The 21,360-nt window shown below is 38.7% G+C and overlaps 1 protein-coding gene across 1 annotated transcript in view; it reads right to left on the bottom strand.

The window, feature by feature from the left end:
* Positions 1-1,562: 1,562 nt before the first annotated feature.
* The window catches only part of smc3 (structural maintenance of chromosomes 3), a 30,969-nt gene continuing 11,171 nt past the window's right edge, over positions 1,563-21,360 (bottom strand). Inside the window, exons 16-29 of the mRNA XM_032562934.1 lie at positions 21,021-21,181; positions 19,432-19,573; positions 18,611-18,761; positions 18,336-18,488; positions 12,932-13,083; positions 12,074-12,232; positions 10,688-10,795; positions 10,460-10,568; positions 9,039-9,286; positions 5,888-6,100; positions 5,612-5,803; positions 4,436-4,613; positions 3,530-3,636; positions 1,563-2,555 (exon numbers count right to left, since the gene is read on the bottom strand). Of these exons, the coding sequence (XP_032418825.1) occupies positions 2,484-2,555; positions 3,530-3,636; positions 4,436-4,613; positions 5,612-5,803; positions 5,888-6,100; positions 9,039-9,286; positions 10,460-10,568; positions 10,688-10,795; positions 12,074-12,232; positions 12,932-13,083; positions 18,336-18,488; positions 18,611-18,761; positions 19,432-19,573; positions 21,021-21,181 (2,145 nt within the window). The 3' untranslated portion in view covers positions 1,563-2,483. The remainder of the gene's footprint in view (positions 2,556-3,529; positions 3,637-4,435; positions 4,614-5,611; positions 5,804-5,887; positions 6,101-9,038; positions 9,287-10,459; positions 10,569-10,687; positions 10,796-12,073; positions 12,233-12,931; positions 13,084-18,335; positions 18,489-18,610; positions 18,762-19,431; positions 19,574-21,020; positions 21,182-21,360) is intronic.

The raw sequence follows: 21,360 nt of genomic DNA, 5'->3' as shown, positions 1-21,360 counted from the left end.
GCACATGTTTAGAAATGGTACAAAATAGTACCACAGTATAGTACCACTCCTGGTACCATGTAAAGTTCTAGCAGCGCTCTTTATGCTAGCTTCAGCTAACTTTTATTTTAGGAGCTACTCTATGGTTTTTATCTACATTCTAGTTCTTGAGCGCCCCCTAAGGGTCGATTCTTTATTACACTCTCTTGAGAAAAATAAAAACGTACTCATCAGTCTAAAACTAAAAATAATAGAGAGCAAAATGCGTCCTGCATCAATCAGAAAGGGCTCCACGATGCGGCACAGCTTCTGAACACTGAACCGTCGTGTACTCTGCTCTTAAAGGTTAGACCGACTCCTTGGCGCCTCGCCGCGCCGCCGGCCAGGATGATTCGGAGGTCTGTGGTATAACAGCAGTGACCCTTGAGGCCGTCGCTGGAGGTCACAGGCTTTCAGAGAGGCTGCCAGTACAGGGTGATGTTACACGAGAATGAAAGGAGCTCCACTGGTACGCTTTGAATACGCAGCATAATGGACCTAAATATCAAAACATAACGTCACTGCAAGGCCAGCGAAATGTGCGCCAGACGCTGGCTCTGAAGTTAAAAGGATTATATGAAGGGAAACTGACTGGGAAAGGCAAGTTAGGACTTTCAGCATGTTTTAGTGAATAGCTAATAGAGGAGCATCTGAATAAATGAGAACATCTTTCAAAAGTTAATTTAGTACATGTGCGACTCATAAATTCACAGCGCCAAGCTGGGCGACAACCTAAAAATATACATTTCCCACTATTTATTTAAAAATAAAAATATTGTTGCATAACTGTTGGTATTTTTAAGTAAATTTCTTTTACAACAATGAATAAAAAAGGTATATTACTGTACATGATTTAGTGAGTCGTTTAATTACTTCATATTTATTTAATTTTGTCCCTGTTGACCCTGTAGACGCCAGAGGTCGCATCACTTTAAATCATTTTGTGACCCCTCTACTATGACCCAAATGAGGGACTCAACCCCCACTTTAAGAACCCCTGATTTAAATAAGTAAATAAATTCACATTATAAACTTCTTTCTGAATGTTAATTTTAACGGTTATTGCTTATAGGTAATCAATTTTTCAATTTTCACTAAAAGCAAAAAAAAAGTGAAAAGCAAGTTATGGTCTAAACATTTATGGTAAAATCTGACTTGAAAATGGGTTTTTGCTTTACAATGCATTTACAATATATACAATTTACCACTAAAGTTATTTTACATTCACAGCACACATCTGGTTACTAATAAAGATTTAACAGTGTGAAAAAAATACAAACAGTTAAATCAAATTAAAGTTGAGAAACTGATTTTGGGATCACATTCAAAAATAAACCTTATCTAAAATATCACAAACAAATCTATATATTGTTGCTTTTAAAACTGAATTACTAAAATAGTCACTTTTCTTATGCTAACATGCGTTTTTTAGAAAAAAACTCTTCCAAATAAAAAAAACAAACAAAATCTCATCCAGTCTTGAGGTCAGGCGTTAGCTGCGGCGCCACCTTGTGGTCTTAGAGGAAAACTAACGAAACAATGAACTTGCTTTAAAACCTTTTATTATTTTTATAAGCTTTTTCAATAACGTAAAAAACAGAACATTTCAAAATCAGACTGGGAAATAAAAGTACAACTAATGAGAAGCTTATTTCCAAATAAAAATATGAAAACTTGGACTTAGTGCGGTATTAACAGGCTGCTTTACCCAAACCCTCAACCTGTTAAACATCAACTCAGGTGGATAACTTCAGTCCAGATGGGGAAATTAGACAAAGAGGAATATAAACTTTTATTCCACTGACCTAAAGCAAGAAGTTACACAATACAGTGATACCTTATCAGGGGAAGGTATAACAATCTAAACACTAACAATCATTGTTTTAAGAGTACAAGCGGAATATGTTACAGAAATTTAGAAAATACGAATATATATGAACGCTGCTGTTCAATAGCTGTCACCGAAAACAATCTGAGCCCCCCTCCCCTTCGCCCCGTCTTCTCAAACGCATGTCTCACAAATCTTAAAAGCAACATTTTAACTCAAGTCGTATCAAAACAGATTCGTATGTACAAAAGAGGAGCCGTTTACTGTCTCTACCTCATCCAACGTCAGCTTCAGTGTTTGAAAATGTGTCACAGCAACACAAACTCAACGAGCTCTCTGTGTAAAGAGTAACTAAACTTTATGAAGTTGGAGGTCGGGTGTGAAATTTGGGTTCAGGGATCGGACAAACATAAATGCCCCTCACTCAGATTCCTTTTATTTGTCTCTCCTCATCCTCATTTATGCATTTCGGGATTTTAACACGTCTAAACTCCAACTGTGAGAAGCGAAAGATTTTCGGAGTTTAATCTCCAACAAAAGTAAACAGTAAAAACAACAGTCTGCAGACATGGTGGATTATTTCGGTGTGTGTGTGTGTGTGTGTGTGTGTGGCCCTCGACGTCGGAGGCAGAGCGCGTTAACCATGGGTGGTGTCGTCCTCCACAAAGTCTTTGGCCTGCTCCGCTGTGATCACATCGATGTGACTCACCTTAAAACACAAAGACACGGAGACACTTCACAACCAATCAATGCCACTCTGACGAAGCACCAATAATTCAGGTTATGAAACATTAAACTCTGAAGAGTCTCTCTGACAGAGCAGGTCGGTAAAGAACAGATGGAAAACCTTGTTTATAGAGAAGTTCTGCTGAACTCGCCGAAGTTTTGTGGAAAAATGATTAAAGTAGACAGAGTAAGATAGAAGCCTCTGATTGGAGGAAAGCAGCTTTACAGCTTTTGTTTCAGTTCAAGTTACAAGAAAATGTGTGTTGTTTTTTTTTAAAAAAAAAAAAGGTTTTTGCAAGTGTTATTAAAGTACTTTTAAGACCAAATTACTTAGTGAATTAAGCTAATTCAATATAACTTTAACAACAACTTGGTGACCCATTATTACAGCATTTATCCTTGTTGGATTTCAGACAACTATTAAAATCCTGGTTTTGCACAAATCAAAGAAGATAGTATGTGTAATTATAGTGTCCTCATATGAAATACTTAAGACTTTACTAAATTGAGATTATTAAATTTAAGACATTATGGCTTTTTAAGAACCTTTAGAAACCTGGTAGAGTTTTTTTATTATTATTATGTTCTTGAAAAGCAAAATTTGTTTTGCTTTGTCTTTTAGGACACGAGCTCTATGAACTCCGACTTTGGGAAATTGTAGCTTCTGCTGAAGTGAAAAACAGAGGTAACAAAGTCTTAAATTCAACCAGAGTATAGAAATTATCAGATTAATATATATATATATAAATTCAATCTCCCCTTGAGCTGTCTGCTTTGTTTGAAGAGTCTTCACCACATTCTTTAGGTTATTTAGCCAACATGAAATTCAAGGGGTCTTGAAATTACAGATTTAATATGTTTAAGAGAATCAGAAAGCAACCTCCAATGAATAATTAAATGAAATAATTTGCTTAAAAGAAAATTACTATCTTCCAGCAGAAGAGAGGAGCGCCTCACCTTGTTCCTGAATTTGACTCCGTAGAACTTGTCTGCCGACTCCAGCAGCTCCGGCCTGAAGGTGGTGGTGATGAACTGAGCGTGGCCGGCCAGCTCCACAATCATGTCTGTGAAAAATATAAAACGAGGCCCGATGTGCATCTTTCCAGTTGTTTGTATTATAAATATTACTGTATCTGTGCTAGACGCTGCATATAGAAAGAGATAACATACAAACTTTGAGAGTTCCCACAAAATTTCTAGATACCAGAAACTGTTTTTAGGTGCTGAAAGTTAATGGTTCTGATTAATCCAAACATTTGTTTTCTTTACACAGCAATCCCATTGGTGTCACCAGTTTATCATCTCTGCCTCTAAGAATTTACATCAGAGAAAACATTTCTTTTAATTGAAGTCAAAGCCTCACAAACAAAGAATAAAACTGAGCTGTTAAATAAACTATACCAAATTAAAACTATACTAATCTAAACTATAAATAAAATACTTTGCTAAACAACAAACAACCCCTGCATTCAATCATTTAATTATTTTTTTAGAAATATTGATAATTTACAACATAGTGTTAGGGCCAGGCTAAGAAAATATAAAAAATTAGAAACTAGAAACATGTTATAATATTCTAACTTTATTTTCTTATTATTTCAACTTTTTTCATACAACTTTACTCTCAAAATATCATATTTTTTTTCCACGTAGTACAACCCAAATACTCAGTGGTAATAATCTAATGGGACCAAAAGGGGAAAAAAAGAAAAGTGAAAATCTCACTAACGCTGTCAGTTTTTTCTGTGCACAAATCACTAACTACATATATAAAACTACATTTTTTATATATATTTCCAGATAATAAATGCAATATTTCCCCATCCCTAATGGGCATCATAGCAGATGATGTCGCTTGTTTACCTGACACAGCCTTCCTGTGCTGGGCGTCGAGGGCCTGGTCGATCTCATCGAACAAGTAGAAAGGAGCCGGGTCACACTTCTGGATGGCAAAAATCAGAGCCAGAGCCACCAGAGACTTCTGACCTCCGGACAGCTGCTGCATCTCCCTCATCTCCCCCTGCTTCCCCGTGAACGACACCTGCAAGGTAGACACACAAACCCACCGATCTCACCTGATGCTTCCCGTCTTAATGCACATTAATCTGTTTCTGTGGGCCCAGACAAAGAACCGGAGCGGCTGTGACGGCTTTCATACGGATCGGGATAAATTTAGCATGAAGCATTACTCACTGCATGAATAACTTCACCTTGGTTCTGCTTTGAGGGGACGGAGCCGTGATGAGGTTCTTGTTTCCCCAGCAAAAACCATGCAGATACACTAAGAAAACTTTTATACATTTATACAAAACCTTGATGGTAGGATACATATCACAGGGTTTCTGCAGGTTTCACTACCTTAAATTTAAGACTTCTAAAATTAAATTAAGAGTTCCTTATGAATTAAATTTAAGATCTGTATCGTGTCAGAAATGAACTAAAGAAACAACCTTAAACCCCCAAGTTTTTTTGCACAGAATAAACGTAGCATCGTATGGCGATAAATTAGGCTTAAATCATGAGAGATGCAAAAGACCTTTCAGCTAGTTAACTTTTGTTTTTGCTTGCTAGCTAGCTAGTTTTTCTCCTCCCTCTGCTTCCACTGCAGGAACCAGACGCATTGGTTACTGCTAATATAGCTGCTAATATACCTTGCTAAATAGTAAGGTATATTAGCATCTAGTTACCACTAATCTCAACCTCCTTGAGTCACAGAACACAGTGAAGAAACGATTGCCACAAGGAGGGGGAAAAAAAAAGAATGTACACGATTTAAATAGCACTCCCATCGCAAAATTTAAGACCTGTGATTAACATATCTAAGACAAACTTACCTTTTTGTAAATTAATTTAAGACTTTTAAGGCCTCAATTTTATATACATGAATTCAAGACATTTTAAGACTTAATGAGGATACACGGACTCCCTGTGTCAACATTTCCAGACGCTTTCTGTTCACAATCAGGAGGTTTTAGCTCAGATTACCATTACCCGATATGTTTGCTCTCAGTACAGCAGGATGAAACGACTGCTCCTTACTCTGATGCCGACTCCTGTGAACTGGTCCACCGAAGGAACGCTGCTCTGGGATCCGGATCCCCTCTCGCTGCCTTCTCCCCCCTCTCCCTCGTCCTGGGACTGGCTGCCTTCGGCGTCGCCCTTCTTCATCACCAGCGTGGCTTTGCCTCCCGGGACGAGTTTCTGAAAAACCTCGCTGAAGTTTTTCGACACCTGAAAGGAAAGCATCTGGGCCATTATCATGCTTTCTTGTAGCGCTAAGTGGTTTTCGTCCACGACTTTGCGATCTGCTCGCACCTGCTTAAAGGTGAGCTGGATGGCCTCGTATTTGCGCAGCTCCAACACGTTCATGAGCTCCATGATGGATTTGTAGCCACGATCCAGCTCGTCCTGACGCTTGATTAGCTTCTCCTTCTGCTCGGAGAAGTTGACGAACTGATCCAGGGCCTTCTTGTTGACGTGGCTGTACTTCTTCAGCTCCGTGTTGCACTGCTCCAGCTTCCTGAAGAGCTGTTGGAGCAGAAACAAAACAAAACGTTACATCATGTCTTCATTAGCAGCTGCTGGAGGCGTGCTATGGTACAGATTTGCAGGGGGGGGGGGAATGATTGATTTATTTAGGCTCTGCCTCATTTCACTTATCAATTTACATGGCAAAGAGGTGGGAAAATAAACAACATAAGTACATGGCTTCTGCAAGTCTCACCCAATCAAATTTAAGACATTTTAAGACCACTATGAATGAAATTTAAGACTTGTAATGCAACAAAAGAATGGGAAACTATTCCTTTCCTTTAAATTTCTTACCCTACTTGTCATTATACTGCATCTGTGGCTCTTCATTCTCTTTTGGTTTCATGCTCCTTCTCAGTTGTATTTCCATTCATTGTAACAAATTTGCTGATGTAAAATTCTTAAACAGGGAAGACTGGGGTTTAAAATCCACTAAACTTGCGACTTCAAATGCTGCTCCTAAACTGGTGCTAGTAGCAGCAGCCCCGACATTTTCTGGCGAGCTAGCCAGGAGATGAAGGCGGACATTTTTGGGGTCTGTTTGTGGCTCTTAGCAGCAGTTTTGCGCTTCTCACACTACATATTTGTCTCTACAGTTTTAATCCAAGTAGTGCCAAGTTGTTGTTTTTTTTTACGCAGCGAGCATCTTATGGGTTAGCAACAGACGTTAGCCTGTGGCGAAGATTAATGTTGTCCAGCCAATCAGCGATAAATTTGCACTTAATAGATGTAAAAAAGCTAGCTAGCTGGCAAGGGTGTATTAGTAACTAGTTACCAGTAGCCTCAATATAACACGACTTAGACCAGGGGTCTCAAACTCCAGTCCTCAAGGGCCGCTGGAGTTTGAGACCAGCACATCTACATGTGCACATCTACATGTGGCACATGTAGATGCGCCACATGTACAAAACACTGGAATGAAATGGCTTAATTACCTCCTCCTTGTGTAGATCAGTTCTCCAGAGCCTTAATGACCTAATTATTCTATTCAGGTGGTGCAGCAGAGGCACATCTAAAAGTTGCAGGACTGCGGCCCTCGAGGACTGGAGTTTGAGACCCCTGACTTAGACTTTATCCTTCACAGAAAAGTAAGTCGTTTAATACAAGATTAAATAGTCCTGCCACTACAAAATTTAAGACATGCTGTATTTTATTTAAGACCATATCCAATTTTTCAGACAAATTTTAAATATTTCAAGTCTTGATTAATTTAAGACTTTTTAAGGATGCACACACATCTTGTTGTAATTTAATTTACATCAAGTTTACAGTAAAACACAAATTCAGCCCCTAAAAGCTGGACATCGACAGCTTTTAGTTTCATATTTCCACACGGGTATTCCAAGCTCTCCAGCAACACGTTTATCCTTTAAAATCACTAATGGCCAATGCAACACAAGCAGCTTTCACCTCCACTTGAACAATCACCAGTACCGTCCTGCCTGCACCCTGCCTGTGGCTGCCAGAGGAGCAACATTAACTAGATGAAGTGTTTATGAGAAAGTGTGAAGCTATTCTCGGCTTTGTTAAAGAGGAAGGGGGGCTAAAGACACACACACACACACACACTCAGACACTTATGAAAGATGCAGCCAAGTTCACTCATCCCACAGCCTTTGCTCCCAGAGGCGACTGGCTGAGAGCAAAAATTAGACGGAGCACTTGAGTCTGAGTCACTGCTGCGTGGGCAGCTGGTAGGTGATGGTCCTCAACTTTATTCCAAAGGAAACACGGCTCTAGCCGCTGATTCCCTCGTCTGATTTGGGAATGCGCTAAAAGTGTTTTAGCGCACCCGCTTGATTACCATTAAATATTACTGTAAGAATTGGGCTGGCAACTGCATCAAGGTTTAAAAGGCTTTGGTTTCAAATCAGCTAAAATGATCCTTCATCCCATTACTACAATTTAAAGCACTAATATTACAAGTTAGTTCTAGTTAAATATAAGTGTATACTTTATGTCGGTCTAATATTTTAAATCCTAGTATTGCCATTAAAGTGTGTTGTTGAAACCTTTATCTTTCTTGTAACCTTTAACAATGGTCAGGTTTTCAGGCTTTCTGTGGGTTTTTCAAAGTTTTTCTTTCCCACTCATTTTCTGACCAGTGCCGACTCTCAGCCAATCAGCTCTGCTGTGACTCATTCAGATAAAAACTTCCTCCCAAATTCAAGTGATGAACCAGGGTTGTGTCACAGGTAACAGCTCAAAACAACAATTTTAAGTTGTTTCCTTTTGCTACCAGCAGCATTTTGCAAAAACAAATTGTTCCAATTTATTAAGATGAATCTGTTTTACATATTAAAGAGAACATGTTGAAAGATAAATTGTATTTTAACACTAATACAGTGATTTTTAAAGAGCGCTTGGATAAAAATATATATTTTTCCCTCCATTTTAAAAAGAAAAGTTTCTGCTTCATTTTTTAAGCCTGGAAGCCTTTTTTTTTACTGGAAGAAAAAAAAATTCTTCAGGCAAAAATTTGGATTCAAACTTACAAGAATATTTCTTTAGAGATAAAAAGTTGCACTATAAAAAGAAATTCAAGGTACAGTAACTAATGGTGCCTTGAACTGACAAAACACCCAAGAAAGAAAAAACAAAAAATCTGAGACAATAATTGGACTCTAAATAGCAGCTCATGATGCATTTTCTCACTTGAAACTGGAGATAAACAACAGTTTAGATAAACTCGGATTTAAAATTAAATTTTTTTCTAAGTTAGCAACATCTCTATTGTCCTGAATGGAAATTAATTTATTGCCACTTTAATTTTTAAATGTTGCGATTCTAAGTAACTAAGAAAACGACTTAGTTTTTAAATATAGACACCAGAAGTACTCCATCAAGAGCGGATAAAGTTAGTGGAAAACAGAAGGAATGAACAGGCACATGCAAAAGCATAACACAGGGAACATGCTGGTAAGTGTGTGTGTACCTGTTTGAGTGTGAGGGTCTGGTATTTCTCAAAGGCTTCCTGAGGCAGGGAGCCCAGTTCTCTGATCTTCTTCATGCACTCCTCCTTCTTCTTGAGCAGCATGCCCTGCCTGTTGGTCATTTTCTCCAGCTCCTTGGTGTCGTGGTTGATGGCGTCGTTCTGCTCCTTCTCGATGTTCTTCCACCGCTCCATGCTCTTTATGTGGTCCTTGATCTCTGCTTCCGTCTTGTCGACGAGACCGTCCAGGTCTGGGAACGGGAAAACGATGCTTTAGTCTGATAATTAACTCTCCAGATAAATACTGGGAGATGTATTTATAGCTCTTGAACATTTTCGGTTTATTATGTTGCAACCTGATTGGACCATTCTAACAAATGAACATAGTTTTATCTAAACCGGGTTGTTCTGTTTTCGGCTCCATCCATCTATCAGCTCTGACCAGCTTTTCTGTTCCAAATGAAAAACACTGCAATTTCTCACGAAGATGCTTGACGCATAACGTCAAGCATGTAGCCCAAAAGTTCAACTTTGGTCTCACCTGAAGAGGGCGCCAACCTCGACATGTCCCCTACACTGACTTCATTTAGGTCTCTTTCAACAGACCAGCTGAATTGATGCCACCTACAGAGGTACTGTCTAATAACTAGTTGACTTCCAGTGATTGCAGTGGGGCTGAGTATTGTCAAAAACCTCATAATCCAATTAAATTTCGATTGATTTTAAGAAGTAGTACACCAACAATTAATTGGATTATCTATTAATAATTGTATATATTACTTATCTTTTCCCTGCCTACATAAACAGGTACACATTACTTTAACAGTGTATACATTATCATTTCTGAGCAGTAAAATATCTGAAAATACAGCTTTAGCAAAATAACACTTTTGCTAGTGGCCCTCAAGAGCTGCGGCGGGCCTGAAGTTTGACACTCAGTCTGTCACAAAACAGTCGTACAAAATTCATTAAAAGCTGAAGTGAATTTCAAGGGGTGTGAATACTTTTGTAAAGCTCTATGGATAACCAAATAATCCAGCAGGAATTAGAGCATTTGAGTCACTTTTTTTTTTTTAGCTTTTTTGTATATACATATATATAAATAAAAAAAATATGAAACTTTTGGAAAGTTAAAAACAAGCTAAGATAAAAACATAAAAAAATAAATTTGTATCTTGTTTTTAGTTTTGGGTCTAAAAATGATCATAATTATTTTGTGTAATTGTGTTTTGATTACTTTTTCTATGGCTAAACGGCCCTGAATGTGTTTTTCTTTACAAAATCAAATTCACAAAATGAAATTAATTTCTAAAAAGTTGGGGGGTTTTTAAAATTAGCTGGATACTAACCACAAAAATAACTATAAAAAAGCTCCACAAAACACAATTAGAGCCTACAAACTCACTTTTTCATCTCAGACCTACCATCTGATCGAGCCAAAGTCTCTTTAACTCGTTTGTTGATGCCGTCGAGCTCAGACGTGGTCGCCGTGAGAACCGTGCCGCCCTCTGTCTCACGCAGCTCATTCAGCTCCTATATCATTATTACAATTTCAAAAAGAATTTCAAGATTCCTCTGCTTTGGATTCCTAAGAATAATTCAAGAAATTCAATGAAGAAATTTCTTTTTTGTTTTTTTCAAAGCATGGTCACCTGCTCGACTTGATCGAGACGCTTCCTCAAGTTCTCGTTGAGATACGTTTCTACTCGGGTCATGATTCCCTCCAGCTTGATCCTCTCGTTTAACAGCTGCCTGTTGTCCTGTGAGGAAACAAAAGAGATCAAAGCACATCCATCAGTCATTAACTGGTCAATTCAAGACGAATAATGTTGACTATTCTCCTGCATTACAAAAACAAACACTACAGAAGCACTAAATCAAGTCCTGGTAGGAGCTATGATTAAAATAGTTCCACTATTCAAAACTGTGAGTTATACGACAGTGTGATATAATTTATCCAACAGGGCTATTCATCGCTAAAAGAAGGGGTTACACAGAGAAGGTGGAGTTGCTATGCGATGATGAGAGGAGAGGAGCTCAGTGAGATGGAAACGGACCACAGCTGCAGTCTTCTCGAGGACAATGGTGGAAAACGATACAATGGAGGCAGCAGATGTTTATTGTGAGCCACGTCCGCGTGAAGAGGCGCTCCTCATTTTCCCTTCAACAATTACATTTTAAACGCGCCTTTTGATTCCAGAGTCGGAAGCGCTCTCACAGAGGCAAAGATAACAACTGCAAATTGGCCCAATAAGCACTGGGATTCAATTATCGTGTCATGTTTAAGATCTTAAAGTCATCTTTTTAAAATTGCTGCGATCAAACCAGAGTCTGTGGGTGAAGCGACAGGACGTTGTCAGCTAACGAGGTTCACTTTGTTAGCTTTCCCAGACTCAAATGTCTTTATTTCAGCAAAATTAAAGACTGTTAAAAAAATAAAAAAATCTAAACAAGACTGAATTATTCAAAATGCTCTTCAAGAAACTTGAATTAATATGAAATGAAACAAGATTTAATTTCCCTTTGATATCAATAAAGTATTTTTGAATTGAATTATTTCGTCTGGAGTAATTCAGGAGATGATTGAGGAGATGATTCGTTTTTCCACTGGATTTAGTGAACAACCCCAACCATCCTTAATGACGATGAAACAAGTTTCTTAAGTTTTGGTTATCTGCCTAATCAAACTAAAAACACACAAATAAAAAAAAATAAATAAATCTATGTATTTAAAGTGTGGCAGCTCAAAGTATTTTTTCAAAATTTCACACAATTGAAAAAAAAAAAAAAATCTAATTTTGTTCTTTTCAAGATTGTAGGAACCCGAATTCATAAATTTTGTTTGACTTTTTTAAAAATTCTGATACATTTTAAAATGTATCAAATGTAAAATCGGTTTTCACAGTAATCCCACAAGCTGACATTAAATGTAGTTTTAAATAACTCCAGCCAATCACTTCACAAGGATTTTTCCATGTCATTTTCAGCCAGCGGATAATTCAGAGGACGATTAGGAGCTTCTTGGCGTTTCTCCTGACCTGCTGTAGCTGACGGATCTCGTCGTTGAGGTCGTCGACACGCCTCTGGTCCTCCAGGCTGAGCTGGGACAGGAGATCGGTGCCGAGCTCGGCCTTCAGCGACTCCCTGGTGGACTCCATGGCGTGGAGGCTGGCCTCCAGGCTCTGGAGGCTACGTTGCTGAAGAGAAAGAACAAATGTTCTCACATGCCAAGCAAATGTTTTCAGCATTCTAACTCATGGATATTTCAAAATTCACAACTGTGACGCTCAAATTTCATTTTTGTCTATGTTATACATTGAGGTACAAATGCTTAAGGAGATGCTTTTACAGTTTTTCACATGGTTTAGTATTTAGTATAAGTCAAATGGAATGAAACTCCTGAAACCTGGAGATAAAAACTATTTTGTCACCCAAGCGACAAAAAACTGAATGCATATGTATGAACCTTGAAAACCCAAATGCAACGCCTAAAATTTTTGGGGGAAAAAGTTTATGCCTTCATCTTCTTGCGACATCGACTGTGTGTGCTTGACAACTTAATTTTCTAGTACAATCTTAGCATATTAAGATTGTTTTGTCGCAACGACAGTAGAATGATCCTATCGTGAGAAAAGAAGAGCTCAAGCTAATTTCTAAAGCAATGACAGTTTCATTTTTTTTAAATATATAAAACAATTTTTTTTTTAAAGAGCCACTTTTAGACTCATTGAGAACAGTCAAAAATAATGGTTATTCTATGCATTCAGTTTTTCCAAACTTTTCCAAACACAGAAAAAGCTAAAAATGTGTCCAATCCTTTTAAGACTGTAGAAACCCGGAGAAATCAACTTAATGGTCTAGTCAACAGTAAACACCAGTCAGAGAAGATGTCTGACCTTGGGCATGAAGGTCTTCTCAGACTGCTGCCTCTTCTCCTTCAGCATCTTCATCTCTGACAGGATGCTGTCCCTGGAGGCCTTGAACTTCCTCTGCTGCGTCTCGATCTGCTGCATCTGGTTCATCAGCTGGTCGATCTCGTTGTTGATACGTGGAGCGGCCATTAAGGACTTACACAACTACGTCCTGTTGCCTCATCACAAACAGCTGCATCTACATGGTTATCGTTGTCTTAAAGGACATATTTTTGTTAATTAGTTTTTTGTTTCTGTGCACTTTAAGAGTGTATAAAATACTTCTTCAAATAATAATCAGTGCAACATATATTAAAAAGAATATAAAACTGATATTTAGTGAGAAAACAAAAATATGCTAAACAGCCATCCTTCACATAGCGGGAATGTTTTTATGTTTACGTTTCTGCTTGGGCTGCGCTGTATCAAATGAACAAAAACCTTGGAAAGTCTGTTTCCTCCCTCGCCTGTGGTGGCGCTGCACCAAGAAGCACTGAAGGAAACTAGATAAAAACCTATGAAGAAGACATGAGCACAATGTCCTTCTTTCTAAAACATAAACAAAAATGTAGTAGAGTCAGATTTTAGTTTAGATTTAGAAAACGCTGGCGAGACCCATTTCTCTCACTAGCGCTAGATGTACATGTTTGTTTTGGTTGTATTTATTACCCAGAATGCCCTGTGCTATACAGTCCATTTCCTGCTTTTGCAGCCGTCTAAAATCCGCTCGACATTCACAAGATCTTGATAAAAGCCGACTGAACAGGGCTGGTGTAAATAGAAACTGAAATCTAAGGGGAAATTGCTTATTTCTTGACAAGCTACTTCATCCAAAGTGTTTAATATAAGTAAATACAAATTTACTTATATTAAATTAAACCAGGAGTGATGTAAAATTTGAAAAAAAAAATCACGCTAACTTTGTTTTAATGGAACAGCGTTCACTTGGCTAGTGAGACTCCTGATCTGTTCAGCACCTCCAGTTTTTCTTGATTTTGCGATGGCAAAAATTCAAATAAAATCAACAAGCCCATGTATTTTTTCCTGTGCTAATCCACAAGTGTAAGCTTTTTACATTTTCAGCAAAAATGGTCAAAAGTGACTGCCAACTCTCACCCGCAGGTGGCGGTATTTCTTCCTTTAACTACACTGCTTCCTCACCGTTACTTGAATTCAGGTTATAGCCAAGTGATCGACCAGGAGTCACATGAGGGCAAATATCCCAAAATTTCTTGAAAAATATTTCGAAAGAAGCACCACAAAATCTGAGACTGATTGCAGAAAAACAAAAAAAAAGGGAAAAAGAAAATTGCAAAAGCAATTGTGAGAGCCTGGAGATTGGTCAGCAGGGAACAGAGTTTATTGCAGGGCAGCTTGGAGGCGTTTTGGTGCAAGCCATCGGCTTTAATAATGTGACCAGGCTTGGGGAGAAAGATGTTATCGGTTCTGATGTCAAGGAAGAAAACTAGAAAGAGTAGCTCCTCATCCTCATTATCCTGAATTAACAGGCAGGTTTATTGATCTTCTGGACCTCTGCAGTTTAAAAACACTTAGGCCAATTAATCTGTCGATTAAACTAAAATGGAAAGAAAAAAAGATGAAGTAACTAGAACAAGCTTTAAAACATTTATGGTTTAGCTTATATGAGAGAATATAAATGCTAATCAGGTTCCATTATCATGAGGTTAACATGACATGTAAATGCACCGGGAAGCGTCGAGCTCTAATGGGACATTAGAGAGATAAATGAAAACAGGAAAGGGAGCGAAGTGCATCAGCTCGTACTCCTCTACAGGGCAGCCAAGCAGAGCGGCTTTTTAGTGACTCATTACAGGGATGAAAGATGAGATCCTGCTTCTCTTGCTTGCTCACACACAAGTACACACACATCTGAAAATCTACAGTAGATTTTTCCCTCTATTTGCATTCGCACGTCGGTGTGAGGCTTTAAACGTTGCACGCATTTTCAAATCTTAGCAGCGGAGAAAGTGACCATTATACCGCACACGCACGTTTCAAATCCCACCTGATCGGCTTGTTATGCCTTTCATGTGCTGTCGTGAAGTGAGTCATGGCTTTGGCAGACATGACCCAATATACACTAATCCTTCATGACCTGCTGAAGCTCTCCTCCCGCTGGCTCTCGGGCAGCTACACCCCCACAATGGATTTAACCCACGTCCAAAACGGAGGTTCGGCCGTGTGGGACCGCCCTGTGTTCCAGGATTCCTACGACTGTTCCGGATTTCCACGTTAAAACCACAGCTGACACGATTAATCGGATGACTCAACATCGGATGACTTTCAACAAAACAATTGTTGAAATAATAGCCAACTAATTTAGTAACTGATTAATCGTTAACTTGAGCATACAGACTCAGAAAAAAGGCCATTTGCTAAAAGAACACACTCAGAGCAGTAATTAAAACAAAATATATATCACCTTTGTCCTTGAAGGCAGGGCTAGGTCCACCTAGGTGTTTTGCACAGCTGAATGGTTGCCATGGGAGATTAAAGGATCTTTCTAAAACATGCATGAAATAATCAAGGCAACACTGCAGGCATGTTTTTGTTGAGGGAATAACATTATACGTAAAGCTCAAAAAGGTCGATCTTACATAATACTACCTTTAACGTTTTTGGAAAAAAGAATAAGTCTCTAAAACTTGTAAATGTTCTACCCAGAACTTCTCAAGTGGCATTTTTATTTTGGTTCAAATGTGGTAAAAATGTCCACATTTTTTCATCTGACTAATTGTCAGAATAACAGACAGGATAATCAGTTCCTAAAATAATCAATAGCTAGATCCACCCTCTCCATACTTCAGCTCAGATTCACATAATTGGATGTTGCAGCAGGTCAATAATCCGGCTCCAGAACCGCTAAGCTCGGCCAATGTGAAGGTTTAGCTCAAAAATCGGGTTTGTGTCAGAAAACCAATTTCAATTCAACAAACACCTTTACAATTGAGGTCGTGCGTATAATTTTGACCCCATGTGGATTAGAGAGAAATCAAAAAATAAATCCAAACTTGCATTATATGCAAACATATTAAAGTTGCTAAAAGAAAGACTCAAACAAATCATTGAAAGTCTAAAGCTAATGACATTTCTGGCCATAACAGGCTCTACAAACTGACACTGTAAAGACTTCCTGTGTGTTTTCTTAGCAAAGTAGATTGAAACAAAAGAATAGAAGAAGTTTCCAGTTTTAGAAACAAAAGTACAGCAGTGGAATGTTCCAGCTGCTCTGTTCTTTTGTCACTTCAAGAGATATTACAAATGGGGAAAGACTAGGCAATCTGAGCTTATGATAATCTCGAGCAGGAAAGTACAGTATGTGCAGAAAGTATATCGTACCCATAGGCCTGTCGCGATAAACGATAAATCGATTAATCGTACGATAAATTAAAACTATCGACGTCATTTCAATTATCGGCATTATCGTCTCTCCCAACCTTTTTCTCTTTCTGTTGATGACACCGAATGAAAAAAGGCTCAACTCCGGTGCTCTCCACTGACTCCTCCCTTCCTCATTTCCTTAGTGTAAAGCCCAGCGCACACGACACGATCTTAGAGCTGTCAGCCGATTGTCGGCCCATTTTCAAAACCTGACAGATCACACATTACCTGACAGAAATCCCAGGTATAACGGTTCGATCGGGTTCGTTCCTGCCGTGAACAATGGGCACAAAATAATGGCTACAAGTCCAGTGTACTAATTTTAAAACCAGGCATTAATCAATGCTTTACTACAATCTACCTGCAATGCATGTGGCTAGTGTCAGCTTAAAGTCTTGACTGAATGAAAATCATTAGAACATATTTACGTCACGTTAACGAAGAACAGCTGAAAAGGTACCGGGTTTATCAACTGCAGTAGCAATTTCGCTCCAACTCCTCCTCTTGTCATTTCTATATTCTTTGCATGTTGAATAAACATTAATGTTGTTTCCACGTCGGCTGGACTTCGGGTTGCGCCGTGTCAGCTGTTTGGGATTCCCCGACGTAATTTCCCCTCAGAAAACACGGAGGAGAATCCGCGCTTTCTGATTGGCTACCTGTCACTTTCAACAGATCCCAGTCGGGGAAAACCCCTGATTTAGATCGGAGCGGCAACGAGGATCTACCGTAACACACCACACAATCTTAGGAAGACCAAAGGTCTAAGATTGTTGTATGGGGAAAAATAGGAGCAAAAAATCATGTAGTGTGAATTATTGCATCAGGTAGTCGATGTGCCCATCTTCTCTATTTAAATCTAATTATTACTGAAGGGCAACATAGTATACAGACTTCATAATCTGCACTCTTTGGGTTGAATGCAGTATTTATTTCCACTTTGGCTTTATGTTGTTTAGTTTTTATCAAGTACATTTTTTGTTAATGGAGACTGAGAATCCATTTTGTTTTTGGTTGTTTTGTTTATTTAGTTTATCAGCTCCAGTGTTAAATATTCTTTTGAAAATAAAGTGTATCTATCTTTGGCAGGAAATCACATGCATTATTACGTCATTTCCATTAAATCAGTGTAAAAAGGTCTTCAGACAATATTATCGTTTATCGCAATAATTTTTTGAGACAATTAATCGCTCAGCAAAATTTGCTATCGTGACAGGCCTACGTACCCATTTTTATAGATTCTCCAATAAACATTAAAAAAATTATGAATCAGCTAAATAAGGTTTTGTCTGGCCATCAGCCTTACAGAAAGCAGATGATTCTTTTTTTAGAGAACTGTTGCTGGAACTGGCAGACCTAACAAACAATAGGTCTATGATTTTAAATGTCAGACAACTTTCCTCTCAGTTTGGTTTTAGTCATAGGTACATTTAAAATCACAAACACTGCGTCCGATCCCACTGACTCCCTCCTTTTTGTGAAGACTCCAGCATGAGTCACTTTACTATAATCAATACATCTGTGTGTGGGGGATATTATCTGTTTGCTCAAGTGATCATTTTACATAAACTAGGTGACTCATTTTCCAGTAAACTCATCCAGTCCTTGGCCAACATTTTCAGTAACCCTGTAAAAATGTCCAAGTAAAGTTATCCGTGCAAACATTTTGTGTTAAACTTTCTTTTAAGTGGGCGTGCCGTGGTGGCGTAGTGGTTAGCGCGACCCACATTTGGAGGCCTTGAGTCCTCGACACGGCCGTCACGGGTTCGACTCCCGGACCCGACGACATTTGCCGCATGTCTTCCCCCCTCTCCTTCCCCATTTCCTGTCAGCCTACTATCATATAAGGGACACTAGAGCCCACAAATAGACCCCTGGAGGGGTAAAAAAAAAAATTTTCTTTTAAGTGAAATGGTGGCTCAGCAAAAAAACAAAACCTTTTTAAATCTCCCTGAAGTCACTCTGAATGTTTTAATGAGAAGGATATGTTCGATGTTCCTCCGCAGGTTCTCGTTGAGCTTGGCCTCCAGCTCGGCCAGCTCCTCCTCGGCCTTCCTCATGTCCTTCTGCAGCTCCAGGCGAGACTTCCTGGTGTCATAGTAACCTCCCGTCAGCGCTCCTCTGTGGCTCACCTGGTCTCCTATTTATAAAACACGACAAGTTAAGCATAAAGCGTGGCTCGCACAATATTATCCTTTGTGTAAATTTTAGCAGATATGGAGCTTTCAGGGTTATGAAACGTCACAGCAAAGGTTAGCCTACCCTCTAGAGTTATACAGTCCATGGTGAAAGCTCGGGCCAGCTGGGTGGAAACCTCCATGCTGCGACAAATCAGCGTCTTCCCAAACACGTGCTTAAAGGCCTTGTCAAAGTTTGGACTGTAGCGCAGCTTGCTGATCATAGGGATGGCGTCCTGAAGACAGAGAGGAAGGAACATGAACTAAAAGAGACTCATATTCTGAATAAAAACATCAAAGTATAGATAAAACCTGAAGGACTGCCGAGCCCTTAGCAGAAACTGCATTAAAGCTGGAATATGTAACTTTCATTTTTAACTAATTTTTTAAAACTGTCACTATTTCCTGACGGTATATGATGAGACAATCAGTGAAAAAACTAAAAATTAAGCTTTTCTGCTTTCTCCCTGTGGTCCTAGTGCCATCTGCAGAAACACACTGCTCAGTCAGAGACAACCAATCAGAGCCAGGAGGAGGGTCTTAGAATTGTCAATCACGCACGTGTACACGCTGCTCTCACACTCCTGCTTGCTCTTTGCTAAGATACAGCGAGTTCCCAGGAACTTAGCCTGCTGAGAATGCTCAGACTAGTTAGCATAGCCACTAACGACAGCAGATAGTTTTCCTGCAACGCTAAGTTAATTCTCAGCCATTAGCATATTGAGCAGTGTGTACACAAGGTTGATTGACAGCACAAGAGGTGGGTAATTTTTTTTGTCCGATTATCCATGTCATATTATCTTGTCACACTTTTACTGAATATGTAATAAAAAAATTAAAATAAACATTTTTTGTATAAGTTAGATACTGCAGCTTTAACAGTTGGAAATAAAGCAAGGTTCTTACATTGGTTTCTGGGTAGGCGGTGTCTCTGACGTCCAGCTTGCTGAGTGGAAGGAAGGTCACTTCTCCGGGTAAGTTCATTTTGTTAAACTCCATGAGGATTTTTGTGCTCACTTCGTCCGTTTCCACAATGTGGTAAAACAGTCTGGAAGATACGAGTTGATTGTTTTACTAAAACGCCTGGCTAAATTACATCTGTCAATAAAAAGATCAAATACATAAAAGAAGTAATTTCAAAAGATTCAGATGACACTTCTTGTACGTTCCAGGGGTTATGACAATATGTTGGAAACAGAGGAAGAAATGAATGCACATTTATTTGAGCGTATATTTTACTTAATATTTCAAAACATTTCCTACCTTTTATAAAATTAGTAAAAAGATTATAAATGGGACAGAACATGCTACATTTCTGAAAAATTTAATAGTTTTATGTAGTCTTCAATGTTTCCTTCATTATCAAAAAAACTGAAATCGGAGCAGTTAAAGCATGAGGTGGCTAATCCTGGGATCATCCGCCTCAGCAAGTTACAAGAAATATTCCCCTCTTCGTTTTCTCCAAGCTCTAACAGAGCATGATTGTTATCTAGAGCGGACCACAGGAGGTTTACACGCAATCAACAACTCATTTAATTTTTATACACTTAGCATAAAAGGTAAGGAGAGTTTGTGTTTGGCGGATTATCGCTTCGTTGTAAAAATGCTGCTTGGCAACACAACTTGTACCCCCTGGAAAAGCTGATTATATCCTTTCAAACGGTGCCGTGTTTTTCAAGGCAGCAACACGCATACTCCGCTCTGCCGCTCGACACATAAAAGCCTGTTTTCTCACCCAGATGGCGCCATTTAAACAGACATAAACAGTTGTTCTAACGGAAAGAATTGTTCCCAAGAGGCACCACTAAAAAGAAGTGATCAAACAGTAAATTTATTACTTTTTATGCTTGGAACAGATGATCGCAGCAAAGAGACGCTAAATGTCAAGCTCTTCCTTTTGATTTATCCTGTGAATGAAGAAGGCTGCCCTCCTACAACATGTCAGCTGTTTGTAAGGGTTTAGGTTCGTCGCACTGAGAGTGTTTACTAAGAGTATATTGGGCAACACACCAGAAAACACAAACTCTGCTTCCGTACTCCATTTCCTGTTGATTTTATTGAAGTTATGTGAACTAGTTAAAGGTAATTGAGAACATACAAAATATTTTTCAATTTTCTTTAAGTCCAAATCCTTCCAAAGCAATGAGCAAATTGAACACCTTCAATTAAAGAGGACAATGTGCAAAAACCATATGAATTTTTGAATCTATGAACCTGTTGCCACCAAAAAAGAATCTGATTACTTTATCTGTTTGATTAAAATAGTTTGAGATTAGTTTACTATACTGTACATGAGTGCATTTTTAAAAAATTATCCACTTTTGGTTGTTTTAGTTTTTAAAAATTATATTATTTAACCCAGGAGAACTATTGAGCTGATTTTGGCCCATGTAACAAAAAGTTTGCAAACCCTTGCTTAAGATGAAAATGTAAGGATTTCAAGCTGGGCATTTTGTAAGAGAGAAAAAAGGAAAAGAAATAAATAAATTTCTCACCGTGTCCCTGCTGTCACTTCCACGCAGGTGTAAAAAGCTGGCTCGCACTCAAAATTATTCATGACAATGCCATGGTAACCATTGATGACATGCTGGTTAATCCCCTTCCTCCTAAAATGCTCCAATACTTTGTTTATGCTGTCGATACCGTTCAGAATGGCCTGCAGGAGGAAGAAGAGGAAAGATTAAAGACATATGAAAGATTTCAAAACGATAAAACAAAAAGTTGACACAGCAAATAAATTCAACGTCGATAACACCAAATATACTTCACAGTAATTGTTTTTGTGCATCTGGCACCAGAAACGCCTGCAATGTGGAGTGAGGCCGTGACGAAAAC

Source organism: Xiphophorus hellerii, chromosome 5 (assembly GCF_003331165.1).
Source record: "Xiphophorus hellerii strain 12219 chromosome 5, Xiphophorus_hellerii-4.1, whole genome shotgun sequence".
Taxonomy (NCBI): Eukaryota; Metazoa; Chordata; class Actinopteri; order Cyprinodontiformes; family Poeciliidae; genus Xiphophorus; species Xiphophorus hellerii.
This window is presented reverse-complemented; position numbering and strand designations above follow the sequence as displayed.